Below are 15,568 nucleotides of genomic sequence, written 5' to 3' on the forward strand. Positions count from 1 at the left end.
ACAGCCACACCACTTTCCTGTTCAAGTCAGCACAGTACAATAAGGCGAGTCCAAACATGTAAACCGCTGCATAAATGTAATGTCAGGGAGATAGTATTACTTAGCTACAGTATGTTGTGTAATAAGCTGTTAGTAGCCCATGTTTCTCACCCTAATAATTTGGTCCCCTTTCACCTCATACCATAGCCTACAGTTCAGACTTGGTGATGCACATGTAGCCTATAGCCTCTTTTAGAGTAATGTAATCAAACATTGTAAGAGCTTTCATGGTCTACTAATATGTCCCCTTTATTTATTCTACGGTTGACTTGGTGCACAGGGAGAACACTAAGGGCCCATGTTTTGAGTTCTGTCGCTGAAAATTTCAAAAGTGCTGAGCAAATAGATTGACTACGTCCATCCTAGCTTGTTCATTGTCTTAATCAGAATTATGGATTGCCTCTTATCCGCTCATTGTCCCCTTATGCCATAGTTTGTACATCTCAATTGTCAGTAGAACCCACATTTGTTTAAGCAAGTCAGCTGTGTTATATATTTTTTAAAGGTCAGTAAATGTGCCTGAATGAACTGTTTCGCTGCCAAACAAGGCTCCGCTGATAGCTAGGTGAAGCAGTGGTAAGATGTTGGGACTGCTGTTGGGGCAGCTTTATATAGGCCCTAACAGTTTGTGGGCACCGTTATAGTTCAATTAAATGTATAGTTTAGTGTTATGTAGTTTTTTTTGCCCCACCAACATTTACATGTTAAAATGGTCACTGAAGTACATTTACATTTAAGTCATTTACCTTTATCCAGAGCGACTACCATAAGTACCACAGGACATTGCATGAATGTCAATACTTAATTACAAAGCACACACCCCAAAGGTAAAAAACAAAGAATACACCATTGAAGTTAACTTCTTGAATGAAATTCAAGTGATGAAATCCTTAGATTTACATACTAACAATGGAGTTCACACTTTCATTTTTTTTTTAAACACCGAATTCTATACAAATCAAGCAGACAGTGTACCCAAGAGCAATAAATAGAAAACTGCCTACAGTTAATAATCTGTGATAAGGCAGACAAAAGCGCACCATGTACAGCCCTACTTAGGCTACATTAGCATGCCCACAAAACAACCATAATAGCCTGATCTATAAACCCCAAGCGTGAGCATCAGGGCAGATAATTAAATGGCCTAAAGACAATCAGAGTGGGGTTCAATGATATTGAGGAGTTCAGGGGTCCACCGCAATAATTAATTAACTAAAAGTTAGGGGCCGGTCTAAGAGCCACACATCAGGCAGTCGTCACGGTTCTCCAGGGAACACACCATAGCGGCTCTGTTGAGCTCCTTGATCTCCTCCTCGTTCTTAACCGACAGAGACTCTTTCAACTTCTCCTTGTTCAAGGTGAACTGGATGGGGTTGGCTGCAGGCTTGGTCCTCAGGTAGTACATGCCTGTCTTCAGACCCTGAGAAAAGAACAGCAGCATTCGGTTTATATTTAGCACTGCTTTGATCGTCCCTAGCCCCCCCCCCCAAAAGTGCTATCAATCACTTCAAGTGCCAGCGGTCCAGGGTCCTCGGCGTAGATGTCGGCTGCAACGCATCGAGCAGACATTTTAGCCCAGGGTTGAGGATAGCCCTGGGCTGCTGGTACCATGTAGTGCTCTATAGATTTCAATAGTCAAGCAGACTCACCTGCTTCCAGCCGTAGAAGTGCATGCTGGTGAGCTTGCCGTAGTTGGGCTCAGCGATGTGGATGTTGAGGGACTGGCTCTGGTCTATGAAAGCACCGCGGTCAGCAGCCATCTTCAGAATAGTCTTCTGGGAGATCTCCCACACAGTCTTATACAGCTCCTTCAGGTCATCTGGGATCTCAGCAATGCCCTAAAGACAAGTAACAATGTAATTAGAACAATGACTACAGAAAAGGATAACACTTCAAAATAGGGCATAATTGCACTCCAATTGCTCTTCATTGATTAGAGCTGTAATGTAATGGGTCTGGGTTCTCACCTGGATGGATCCATTCTGACCAATCAGCTGGTTTTTCATCTCCTCATTCCACAGCCCTCGCTCTGTTAGGTCCTTCAACAGGTGGGGGTTCACAATCTGCAGGTGACACAAAACCAAAACATTAGCGCTCACACACACCCCCCTACTCAAATCCTTAAAGTGTTTGAGTATGCTGTGTATGTCAGCAGAGGTCTAAGTGTCTGTGGAACCCCCAGAGTGATACTGACCTGGAACTCCCCAGAGAGGACTCTGCGGGTGTAAATGTTACTGGTGTAGGGCTCGATGGACTCATTGTTGCCCAGGATCTGGGCTGTGGAGGCGGTGGGCATAGGGGCCAGCAGCAAACTGTTTCTGACACCATGCCTGGAGAAGGGGGGGACATATAAGTCCACATGGAGGGCTTGGTTGGTAATGTATGTGTTGAGACTAACTGTAGTTGCATTGGTAAAATGGAGGACAAAGTTGACAACTTACTTGGCAATCTTTTCCTTGAGAAGTTTCCAGTCCCACAGGTCAGTTGGGGTTTTGTCCCACATGTCATACTGAAGGATCTAAGGAAAAATTATAACAGTTTAAGCCCAAGACAACAACCAGAAAGGCCTGAAATTAACAAGTTAGCCAAAAACAGAAATCCTACACACACTATCTAACATCCCATTTAGGTTTTAATGTGGTGGTACTCACTCCTTTGCTGACAGGGGAGCCTGGGTAGGTTTTGTAGGCACCAAGCTCAGCAGCCAGCTCACAGCTGGACTCCAGAGAAGCGTAGTAGATGGTCTCAAATATCTGAGTGTTGAGCTTCTGGGCCTCAGCACTCTCAAAGGGGAAACGCATCAGAATGAAGGCATCAGCCAGACCCTGGACACCAATACCAATGGGCCTGTGGCGCTTGTTGGAGTTCTCAGCCTAGTTAGAAAGAACAACCAGCATGGGAAATCAGTTACAGGTCAACATGAAGACATAACTTGTAGAATCATCTGTCTTGCTGATCATTATTAGTACCACTACATTTAATTATAGACCGTACCTCGATCACAGGGTAGTAGTTGATCTCGATGATCTTGTTGAGGTTCCTAACAATGACCTTGGTGACATAGGCCAGCTTGTTGAAGTCAAATGTTTTCTCTGGTGTGACGTACATGTTGAGGGCGATTGACGCCAGGTTACACACTGCCACCTGAGATTGGGAAACAGGAGTCAGATAGATTAGCATCACACTTTAAAAACAGCTGTTTTGTGTGATCAACATTTATTTTCAACAATATACAAATCAAAGGACGTCATTCAAAATGTTTTGGGATAAAGTATGGATATTTTCAGAAAGCAGCCTTGGGTGATAGATAGTAAGGATGGGCATTTTAATTTTTGACCGAGTAGTCGTATAATTTTCTTCGGTGTACTAGAACAAAAACAATTACATAAAATCTACAGTGCATTCGGAAAGTATTCTGACCTTGACATTTTCCACATTTTGTTATGTTACTGCTTTATTCTAAATTGGATTACATATTTCTCAACCTACACACAATACCCCATAATGACAAAACAAAAACAGGTTTTTAGAAATGTTTGCAAAATTATAAAAATCATACTCAGTAGTTTGTTGAAGCACCTTTGGCAGAGATTACAGCCTCAAGTCTTCTTGGGTATGACGCTACAAGCTTGGCACACCTATATATTTGGGGAGTTTCTCCCCACATATTTTTTATTTTTGGCAAGTAGGCAAACATGCTGCCCCCCAAAAATACACAACACAACACGCACCCTCTATCATATACATACACACATCATCTAGTGCCATTACATTCACTGAAGGATTCCAGCTTTTAAAGGTTTCCATTAGCCGTTAATAGCCAGCTTTTCAGAATAATCATTTTAAAAAAGCCGATGAATAAAATTGGCACCTGCCAATTGTCTGGGAGAAAATACATATTGTGCCATTTCAGACACAGCCTCAGTAGTTCCAAAGGTTTAGGTAATCTGTTCCCCTCACCTCATCATGGCTGGTGTACTCTACAATCTCAGTACAGAGGTTACTGGACTTGATGGTTCCCAGGTTCTGATGGTTACTTTTCCTGTTGCAGGCGTCCTTGTAGAGCATGTAGGGGGTTCCCGTCTCAGTCTGGGACTCAATGATGGCGTGCCACACCTGTTGGGCCTTTACCACCCGCTTCACACGACCCTCTTGCTCATACCTGGGGTAAGACAGGACCAGTGAGACACTGCACACAAAGCTGAGACTGGTATGTATCTCTATACCAGTCTTACCTGGTATAGAGATTCTCAAACTCCTCCCCCCAGCACTCATCCAGTCCAGGGCAGTCACTGGGGCACATCAGGGACCAGTCCTGTGGGTAAAATACACCATGAGTACTGATATCTTGAAGATATCAGAAATAAATAAAAACCATTCCATATTCCTTTCTTTATCACTAAATTCCATATCCCGTTTGAAGAATTCAGTTTGTACACGGATGTTGCTCCACACCTGGTTGTTCTCCACTCTCTTCATAAAGAGGTCAGGGATCCACATGGCGTAGAACAAATCTCTGGCCCTTTGCTCTTCCTTCCCCGTGTTCTTCTTCAGGTCCAAGAAGTCAAACACATCAAAGTGCCACGGCTCCAGGTACATGGCAAACGCACCAGGTCTCTGAAGAGAGCGGAATGAGAGAGGGCGTTAAACCACTTATGGATCATGCAAATTTTAGCAGCTTTTTGTTAAACATCGCGCAACATTTCAAAGTCCTGCTACTCATGCCAGGAATATAGTATATGCAAATGATAAGTATGTGTGTATAGAAAACACACTGAAGTCTCTAAAACTGGTTAAATCGTGTCTGTGGCTATAACACAACGTGTTTAGGAGTAAAAATCCCTCGAAAAACTGTTCTCCAAAAACACAAAAAATATATTAATCCGCCAGTCAATGTATTGTTTAAGGCGACTGCAAATACATGAAGATGCCCTGTAAACGCCTACAGCTTCCACACGATGTCGCCAGTGCTGGCATTTCTAGCAGACTTAATCCTTGGTTGTATGACGTTTTGCCCTTTCCTGTTTTAGTCTCTCAACAGGATGTTGTTAAAATGGAAAAGATGGCCGCTGATTTCAAGACTAGCTGCTATCGAATACAGATCGCCCCGTGATGAATTGTATAGATTATTAACGTTTATTAATACCTAAAGTTGGTTTAGAAAAGTTGTTTGAAGTGTTTTGTAAAAGTTTATAGGCAACTTTTGTAATTTTAAAAAGTGACTTGTCTTGTAAAAGTCTTGTAAAAGGGAATATTCCTGGATCAGACCGGTCTTCAGAAAACGACATTTTGGCTATACAATGACAGATTTAAATCGGGAAAAAGACCAAATTGTGATGTTTATGGGATATATAGGAGTGCTAAGAAAGAAGCTCGTCAAAGGTAATGAATGTTTTATATTTTATTTCTGCGTTTTGGGTAGCGCCGGCTACCGCAAAATCTGTCGTTTTAGGTGACGTTCCAGTACTTTGGGGGTGCATGCTATCAGATAATAGCTTCTCATGCTTTCGCCGAAAAGCATTTTACAAATCTGACTCGGTGGCTAGATTCACAACGAGTGTAGCTTTAATTCAGTAACTTGCATGTGTGTTTTAATGAAAGTTTGATTTTTATCAAAAACTATACGTGGCGATCTTGAAATTTCCGCTGATTTGATCCCCCACAGAGGGAGCTAATCCCTCTGTCTGATGAATGAACAGTAAACACAGGCCACAGAGTCTGAAAGACAGTATGCATGTTCTCAGAGCCATCAGCCTTGGGTGTAGAGGATGGGTTATCTCTGCACAGAAGGCTAATGCACATCTGGGAGGTCATCCTGTGGCCAGTCAATAACACAACCTCTAGCAAATCTCATTTCTTTCTCACCTTGTTGCCTCCCTGGTCCACGTAGCGTGCTGTGTTGTTATACACTCGGAGCATGGGAACAAGCCCATTGGAATTGCCATTTGTCTAAAAAAGAAACATGTAAAAAGCCTTAGTTAATGAGAGACTTGCCAAGCGTTACAATGAAAAGGCCTTTCTGGGTATTTATAAAAAGCCTTCCCCCACCATGTCGGAGCAATCAATCGTCCACTGTTCTGGTTCGTTGGAGTAGACATAGCCATCACTCTCTGCCCCTCATGACACAGGCTCGACACTTACAGTCAGACTGCAACGCCTCAAGGGCCAGTCTTATTTATAAAACGCGACCGTGTGATCCTCACCCCAGCGATGTAGCTGCCCGTGGCTCTGATGCAGCTGACTGCCACTCCGATGCCCCCTGCTGATTTTGAGATTAGGGCACACTGCTTCAGGGTGTCGTAGATGCCCTCGATGCTGTCGTCCTTCATGGCCAGCAGGAAACAGCTGAAAATCAACAAGGACAACCCATATAAAACCCATCAAGCACTTTTCTGGTTTGCACCTAGAACGGTCAATGTCTATAGTTTCTAAACTCAGCAAAAAAAAAGAAACGCCCTCTCACTGTCAACTTCGTTTACTTTCAGCTAACTTAACATGCATAAATATTTGAATGAACATAACAAGATTCAACAACTGTGACAAACTGAACAAGTTCCACAGACATTATTCAATTTCTGTTAGTCACATGTTTCCCTGAACAGAGGGGGGTCAAAAATCAAACAGTCAGTATCTGGTGTTGCCACCAGCTGCATTGAGCACTGCAGTGCATCTCCTCCTCATTGACTGCACTGGATTTCCCGTTCTTGCTGTGAGATGTTGCCCCACTCTTCCACCAAGACACCTGCAAGTTCCCGGACATGGCCCTAGCCCTCACCCTCTGATCCAACAGGTCCCAGAAATGCTCAATGGGATTGAGATCCGGGCTCTTTCTTTGCTGGCCATGGCAGAACACTGACATTCTGGTCTTGCAGGAAATTATGCACAGAACGAGCAGTATGGCTGGTGGCATTGTCATGCTGGAGGGTCATGTCAGGATGAGCCTGCAGGAAGGGTACCACATCAGGGAGAGGTCTTCCCTGTAATGCACAGCGTTGAGATTGCCTGCAATGACAAGCTCAGTTCGATGATGCTGTGACACACAGCCCCAGACCATGACGGACCCTCCACCTCCAAATCAATCCCGCTCCAGAGTACAGGCCTCTGTGTAACGCTAATTCCTTTGACGATAAACACAAATCTGACCATCACCCCTGGTGAGACAAAACCACGGCTCGTCAGTGAAGAGCACTTTTTGACAGTCCTGTCTGGTCCAGCAACGGTGGGTTTGTGCCCATAGGCGATGTTGTTGCCGGTGATGTCTGGTGAGGACCTGCCTGACAACAGGCCTACAAGCCCTCAGTCCAGCCGCTCTCAACCTATTGCGGACAGTCTGAGCACTGATGGAGGGATTGTGAGTTCCTGGTATAACTTGGGCAGTTGTTGCCATGCTGTACCTGTCCCGCAGGTGTGATGTTCAGATAGACCACGTGGAACAACATCGGTACACCACTGCGAGGACGATGAGCTGTCCGTCCTGGCTCCCTGTAGCACTGTGTTAGGCGTCTCACAGTACGGACATTACAATTTATTGCCCTGGCCACATCTGCAGTCCTCATGCCTTTTTGCAGCATGCCTAAGGCATGTTCACGCAGATGAGCAGGGACCTAGGGCATCTTTCTTTTGGTGTTTGTCAGTCAGCAGAAAGGCCTCTTTAGTGTCCTAACTTTTCATAACTGTGACCTTAATTGCCTACCGTCTGTAAGCTGTTAGTGTCTTAACGACATTCCACTGGTGCATGTTCATTAATTGTTTATGGTTCATTGAACAAGCATGGGAAACAGTGTTTAAACCATTTACAAATGAAGATCTGTGAAGTTAATTTGTAAAATTCCAATTATCTTTGAAAGACAGGGTCCTGAAAAAGGAAAGGTTATTTTTCAGTAATCATAGCCATTACATTGAGGAATGGCTTATAGTAGGATGGCTGTTAGTAAGCTGTCGTGGAAGATTCAGAATTTGTTGGTAACATGTGTAAGATGTTTTTTATTCATCAAATGTGTGTAAGTTACTTCTCATCAGAATGGTATTTTTGTATAATACTGTGGCGGGGTTGCAGTTATCTGTTCTATGTCAAGACTAAGGTGCATGGGGCGCAGAGAGGGGAGAGGTCAAAGTGTCATCATGTGTAAACATATCTTTTGCTCCACTGTGTGTGTTCCAGTTCACTCCCTACTTTTCCCATGGAGGACGGCAGTGTCTGGAATCATTCTATCCTCTCTGCGAGTTTGTATTTAGAGTTGGTTCTATCTAAATGACAACTTGATATATGCCTGTTGATATGGAGGATTGGTTTATGGTTCTGGGTTTGAGTAAGGAGACAAAGCTGAACGATTTATTATGTCTATGCTGTCTGACTATGTGTGTTCTTTGCTATTAAAGGATCTCAGTTGCATTGTAAGGGGGCTCTCAGAAAATTAATTGAGAGACACTGAATTTATCTGAGAGTCACAGGATTGTGACTTTTATAACTAACTCTGACTTGTGTGTGTGGTTTGCTCCCATGATTTGGTAAATAGAGGAAATTTCCACGACAAAGCGCTTACCTAGACAGCTGTGGGCGGTTGGTGCCAGCATTGAAGAGTGTGGGGGAAGCGTGGGTGAACCACTTCTCTGACAGCAGGTTGTAAGTCTCGATGGCAGCATCAATGTCAGTCTTATGAATCCCAACTGCCACCCTCATGAGCATGTGCTGTGGTCGCTCAGCAACTACACAATAACAGGACAGATCAGCATGACGGCTGGAGCTCATCTGAACCACATATTTCCACAAGTTTCTCCGATAATGTGTCTGTTTGACCAAGTGTCACTGGTGATGAGCCCTAATCCAACGTAGCATATGTTCATGTCATGAAAAGAAGTCAATTCTGACAGGGAGGGAATGTATCTATGAGCCAACTCACCTTTCCCATCAATTTTCAGCAAATAGGACCGCTCAAGTGTCTATGTAGAAAAATACAAATTTGTTTACTCTCCTACAATTGCAGAATTGGCTTAAATTGCTATTGCTCATAAACCATGTACTGTAAAAATTACCTTGAATCCAAAGAAGTTATAGGAGAAGTCCCGGTCAAAGATAATGGCAGAGTTGAGGCGGTCCTTGTTTTCTAGGACAATGTCGAGTGTTTCCTTGGCGACCATGGGAGAGTGCCGTTTGTTTAGCGGGTTGACATAGTTGTATAGATCCTCCACCACATCTGCAACAGTATTGTCGAAGAAAATAATATGGTTAAAAATAGATTTTTCGGATACACTAGTTTGCAGTGCTGTAGTACGCAAGCCCAGGACTGACTCAAGTTCCGATTTTCATGACTTTTGACTACCATTGGTGAATCGGACTTGCATTTGCACTGGAAAGGCTACTATGATAAGAAGAATATTAGCAGCACTGGGTACGCAGAGCAGCGAGGGTTGTTCTCTAGCTAGTAATAGGACTGATGCGCCACACCGGCACACGCTGCCCATATCAGAAGGTGAACTTCGGTGACACAAGCAATGAGTGTGGGCAGACAGGCTCCACTCCGCCACCAACCGTAGGCTAGACATTATGCAAGCAACTCACGTCCCTGTAACCACCAGCCTACTATTTAGCATTGCCTAGTTAATACTATTGTTTTACATTTCATGAAGCTGTTTGTCTCGAGTTGAAAAGTCTCTTCCCATAAGTATTGAAGTAGGCCGTCTTTGAATGTGTAGTGTCTCTCTACGCTCCCACTTTCCCATGTCTCCCCTTAGTTCACACTCTGGAATAAACATTAAAAATATATAAATATTTGTGGGCCATCACAAAAAAAAAAGTAGCTGAGCGCCTGTTACAATTATTGCAAATAATACTCTGATCAATCTGACAGGAGAAATAGCCAATTCAGTCTAGAGAACATTAATCCCGTCAAAACAAATTTGACATAACTATTGAACATTATATTGGGGCGGCAGGGTAGCCTAGTGGTTAGAGCGTTGGACTAGTAACCGGAAGGTTGCAAGTTCAAATCGCAGAGCTGACAAGCTACAAATCTGTCATTCTGCCCCTCAACAAGGCAGTTAACCCACTGTTCCTAGGCAGTCATTGAAAATAAGAATTTGTTCTTAATTAACTGACTTGCCTAAATAAATATAGAAATATATGTGTGTGAGAATGTGAATTAAGGACTTTTTTCCATAAACTATTGCATATTTCAGGCAAATATGACCATTGTGCAACAGAAGGAAATGCTCACATGAAAAATCATCCCGCCACTAGTCGTTGACAGACAGATTTCTGCCAAATCAATACAGGCGCAAATCTAGCAACGGATGATCATCGAACAAGCAAGCAAAAACAAGCAAGCAAACAAATTAAACAGCAGTAGGCCTAACAAAAACACCAAATGTTTAAAGAACATAAAAAGTTGTAAAATATGAATGTGGTATACTTTGTTAAACCCAGACCCAGTAACTCAGACTTGAGCACTAGGCCTGACTTCAGCCATTGGGACTCTTAGGTGCTTCTAGCAACGCAGGTGTATTTACAGTGCATTCGGAAAGTATTCAGACCCCTTGCGTTTTCCAAACGTTACATAAACCTTATTCTAAAATGTATGAAATAATCTCCCCCCTTCAATCTACACACAATAACAAAAAAAACTCTAAATATATATTTTTGATTACAAAAAATATCACATTTACACAAGTATTCAGACCGTTAACCCAGTACATTGTTGAAGCACCTTTTTTAGTGATTACAGCAGAGTACGACGCTACAAGCTTGGCACACCTGTATTTGGGGAGTTTCTCCCATTCTTCTCTGCAGATCCTCTCAAGCTCTGTCAGGTTGGATGGAGAGTGTCGCTGCACAGTTATTTTCATATCTTTCCAGAGATATTCAAACAGGTTCAAGTCCAGGAACTTGCTGGGCCATTCAAGGACATTCAGAGACTTGTCCCAAAGCCACTCCTGCATTGTCTTGGCTATGTACTTAGGGTGGTTGTCCTATTGGAAGGTGAACATTTGCCCCAGTCTGAGGCCATGAGTGCTCTGGAAAAGGTTTTCATCAAGGATCTCTTTGTACTTTGCGCCACTCATTTTTCCTTCGATCCTGACTAGTCTCCCAGTCACTGTCGCTGAAAAACATCCCCACAGCATGATGCCGCCACCACCACGCTTCACCTTAGGGATGGTAGCAGGTTGCCTCCAGAGGTGACACTTAGCATTCATGAAAACGAGTTCAATCTTGGTTTCTCATGGTCTGAGAGTCATTTACATGCCTTTTGGCAAACTCCAAGCGGGCTGTCACGAGCCTTTGAACGAAGAGTTGCTTCAGTCTGGCCACTACCAAAAAGGCCTGATTGGTGGAGTGCTGCAGAGATGGTTGTCCTTCTGGAAGGTTCATCCATCTCCACAGAGGAACTCTGGAGCTCTGTCAGAGTGACCATCAGGTTCTTGGCAACCTCCCTGACCAATGCTCTTCTCCCCTGATTGATCAGTTTGGCCAGGCGGCCAGCTCTAGCAAGAGCCTTGGTGGTTCCAAACTTCTTCCATTTAAGAATGTCTCCAATGTGTTTTTAGGAACCTTCAATGGTGCAGAAATATTTTGGTACCCTTCCCCAGATATGTGCCTCAACACAATCATGTCTTGGAGCTCTACAGACAATCCCTTCGACCTCATGGCTTGGTTTTTGCTCTGACATGCACTGTCAACTGCGGGACCTTATATAGACAAGTGTATGCCTTTCCAAATCATGTCAAATCAATTGAATTTACCACAGGTCGGAGAAACATCAAGGTTGAGCAATGGAAACAGAATGCACCTGAGCTCAATTTCGAGTCTCATACTGTAGCAAAGTGTCTATAAATACTTATTTACATAATGTATTGAAGTTTATTTTGTAAAAAAAATATATCCAAAAACATGCTTTCACTTTGTCATTATAGGGTATTGTTTTTATATCGATAATGGGGAAAAAGTATTAATTCAAGGCTAACATTTGTGTGTGTGAAAAAGTCAAGGGGTCTGAATACTTTCCGAATGCACTGTACATACACTAGCATTGGTTTCAATTGTATTGAGTTACACAAAAACAGTCAGTGGGAAGCCAGAAATTAAATACAATTCTATTTCAATTGTGCCGGTGGGCAGGATTGTTGATCAATATGGTGCAGGGAATTTGAGTCAATATCTAAATGAGCATATTATTAAACATACTTTCCAAGCATGGGTCTGTTATATACCATATTCCCCTCTGCTTACCTCCTGACAAAAATAAAAGTCAATTTGTGAACAAAAAATGTGTACCTGGTCAGAGCTTTTTCCCCTTCTTCCATGAAATAAGCAGAGATACACCCCAGGGCACGCCCATGGCTTTAGACATTACTTTTACACACCATGTTTTTCAAAAACCAAAGGCAGATTGTCAGCTCACTGGCAAGTTGGATATCTGAGCCAGTGAATGTGGTGGCTTAAAATATGCTACTTTGACCGAGCCTGATAACTGAGCAGTGCGCATAACTTTTAGAACAAAGGTCAGAAAAATTACAGTTTGAGAGAGCAAGTGCGCGAGAGACTTACCGCTGAAAACCTTCTTGGTCTCCTTGTGCAGGTTGGAGACTGCGATGCGGGCAGCCAGGATGGCATAGTCTGGGTGTTTGGTGGTGAGTGTGGCAGCGATTTCTGCAGCCAGCGTGTCCAGCTCCACTGTGGTGACCCCATTGTACAGACCTTGGATGACCTTCATGGTGATCTGGGTCTGAAAGGTGTAACAGGCAGAGTATAGGGTTATGGTGCACACAGAAAATGCTACAATTGACAAACAATAGAAATACATAGAACATAGAATGTCAACTTACTGGATCGACAAAGTCAGAGTTGAGTCCATAGCACAGCTTCTGGATGCGGGAGGTGATCTTGTCAAACATGACACGCTCTTGGCGCCCATCTGAAAATGATGTAAAGACTGAAGTGTTAGTCAGAAATCACTTCAATAACATGAATGTGTGCCATGGAAAAAAAACATTGAAGTGAATGTCAGTCACATTTCCCCAAAGCTTTAAAACTCGTGACTAGTATCTATGCAGAATAAAAATATAAAAACACAACATGCAACAATTTCAAAGATTTTACTGGGATACTGTTCATAAGGAAAATCAATCAATTGAAATAACTTCATTAGGCCTTAATCTATGGCTTTCACTTGACTGGGAATACAAATATGCATTTGTAGGGTAAATACCTAAAAATAAAAAATAAAGTAGGGGCATGGGATCAGAAAACCATGGGATCAGAAAACCAATCGGTTTCTGGTGTGACCACCATTTGCCTCATGCAGCGCGATATCTCCTTCGCATAGAGTGGACCGGGCTGTTGATTGTGATCTGTGGAATGTTGTCCCACTTCTCTTCAATGGCTGTGCGAAGTTGCTGGACATTGGCGGGAACTGGAACACACTGCCGTACGCGTCGATCCAGAGCATCCAAACGTGCTCAATAGGTGACATGTCTGGTGAGTATGCAGGCCATGGAAGAACAGTCACTTTCAGCTACCAAGGATTGTGTACAAATCCTTGCGACATGGGGCTGTGCATTATCATGCTGAAACATGGTGACGGTGCCGATGAATGGCACGACAATGGGCCTCAGGATCTCGTCACGGTATCTCTGTGCATTCAAATTGCCATTAATAAAATGCAATTGTGTTTGTCGTCAGTAGCTTATGCCTGCCCATACCATAACCCCACCATGGGGCACCTTGTTACCAACGTTGACACCAGCAAACCGCTCATCCACACGCCATACACATTGTCTGCGGTTGTGAGGCCAGTTGGACGTACTGCCAAATCCTTTAAAACGACGTTGAAGGTGGCTTATGGTAGAGAAGTGAACATTCAATTCTCTGGCAACAACTCTGGTGGACATTCTTGCAGTCAGCATGCCAATTGCATACTTCTGCAAAATTAACAGGGATGGTAACAAATTTGTGCACAAAATTTGAGAGAAACACTTTTTGTGCATATGTACATTTTCTGGAACCTTATATTATAACACTTTACATGTTGCGTTTATGTTTGTTCAGCCAGCTAACGTCCTGTTTTGTAAACCAGAAAGCTGTTTTGGGGAAAAGTAACAAAATTGAAATACTTGAAAATGTTAGTTAGCTACTGTATATATGACTACTTAATTGATGGGATAATAAATCACTTCCAATCAAATTACCTATGTAGAGGTTAGCTAACCAACATTTTTAACAATTAGGCGCCAAGTTTGACAAAGACTGAGCATTCCGGTCTTGATCTAGTTAACGCGTTCAGTTCGAGTTCTGAATTGGTGGGTGAAGTTACCTAAGCAACTAAATTAGCTACGTAGTCTTCAAAAAATATTTTCAATTAATACTGACATGTGTTAACTACTGTTAGCCAACAACATTACATGTGTTATATTATAGCTAACTAACCTTAGCTAACTAGATTACTAGGTTAGCATTATAGCTACGCAGAAAGCTCGATTAGCCAACCAGCTGACAGTAGCTAGCAACCAAACTAGGCGAAGTCATTCAACGTGGTTAATTTGAAAGTATATACTAACTACAGTAAAATACTAAAGCTTGCTTGTACGAAGAAGCATGAGATCAAGACACAGACAAATGACAAGTACAGTAATTTGCTATCATTCCTACCATAAAGGACCTACCTCGCTTTATCACATGCATGTTGACAAGGGTTGTTTTCTTGCCAGAGAAAGTGCGAAATATAAGAATAACACTAATACTGTATATAGCTTAAAATGTAGCGGTACAATAATACAATATTTTACGCTAGCAACCGCCGCTGACTTCAAATGAGGAGGATAAAGCGCGAATAACTGAAATAACCCGCCACAAACTCCTTTGGCACAACATTTGTAGCCAATCAGAGGAAGGAGGAAGAACGAAGCCACAGAACAATGGTTGGTTATAAACATCTTTTGAGAGGCCCAACTCGGCGGAAAATCTTGTCTCCCTCCAGCAAGTTATATTTTTTTTCGTCCACAAAGCAAGGAGCTATTGTATGGAGGTCAATGAGAGTTTCGAATTTGTTCCAACAACAAAAAATGAATGGCTTATTTTCTACGTGATGTTTATTTGAACAAAAATCATTTTGGTAATGCTTTACATTGTTATGAGTGTACTGATATAAGTAGAACACGTGACAGTCTGCAGCATATTCATGGCATGAGGTTAGTAGGATAGGATCTCTCCATGGAATACAGACAGTTTACAATAATGAGATGTATCCACCAATCCAAAGAAATAATAGGCGGGCGCTAGACACCCCACCGTGCAGTTTTGTGGACAACGACTCCCATTCGTATTTTATCAGTTTATCCATAATCTTTGGATTATGGATAAACCAATTACAGCGGCTAGTTCTCGTTAGTTTCCGTGTTTCAGTCAAGCTGTCACCATAAACAAAACCTGGCGGGATATTTTGAAACGTAGGCTAGGTTATTTGCTTTGTGGGTTGGTTAGCTTTGTTTGGCAAACACTGAATTAGACGACATCATCAACCTACTCTTTACAATACTG

General features: G+C 42.7%; 1 protein-coding gene and 1 pseudogene across 1 annotated transcript; both read right to left on the reverse strand.

The window, feature by feature from the left end:
- Positions 1-827: 827 nt before the first annotated feature.
- On the reverse strand, positions 828-14,951 carry LOC123999969 (ribonucleoside-diphosphate reductase large subunit). Its single transcript, XM_046306028.1, has 18 exons — positions 14,695-14,951; positions 12,859-12,947; positions 12,581-12,758; positions 9,073-9,233; positions 8,940-8,979; positions 8,583-8,745; positions 6,243-6,384; positions 5,905-5,988; positions 4,495-4,656; positions 4,275-4,354; positions 4,000-4,201; positions 3,034-3,183; positions 2,691-2,912; positions 2,481-2,557; positions 2,234-2,369; positions 2,007-2,102; positions 1,689-1,877; positions 828-1,459 (listed from the first exon to the last, which is right to left on the reverse strand). The coding sequence occupies exons 1-18, from the start codon at positions 14,711-14,713 to the stop codon at positions 1,271-1,273; spliced, it is 2,379 nt and encodes a 792-aa protein (XP_046161984.1). The 5' UTR covers positions 14,714-14,951; the 3' UTR covers positions 828-1,270.
- LOC124000962 lies at positions 6,088-6,209 on the reverse strand (annotated as a pseudogene).
- Positions 14,952-15,568: the final 617 nt, after the last annotated feature.

Source organism: Oncorhynchus gorbuscha, linkage group LG16 (assembly GCF_021184085.1).
Source record: "Oncorhynchus gorbuscha isolate QuinsamMale2020 ecotype Even-year linkage group LG16, OgorEven_v1.0, whole genome shotgun sequence".
In the NCBI taxonomy this organism is placed as follows: domain Eukaryota; kingdom Metazoa; phylum Chordata; class Actinopteri; order Salmoniformes; family Salmonidae; genus Oncorhynchus; species Oncorhynchus gorbuscha.

Bases quoted from the DNA above. Each gene is read 5' to 3' on its own strand.
- LOC123999969 (XM_046306028.1), bottom strand. The intron at 12,759-12,858 runs GTAAGTTGACAT...TACACCTTTCAG, and splicing joins ACTCTGACTTTGTCGATCCA to ACCCAGATCACCATGAAGGT. The intron at 1,878-2,006 runs GTGAGAACCCAG...ACTTGTCTTTAG, and splicing joins GTCAGAATGGATCCATCCAG to GGCATTGCTGAGATCCCAGA.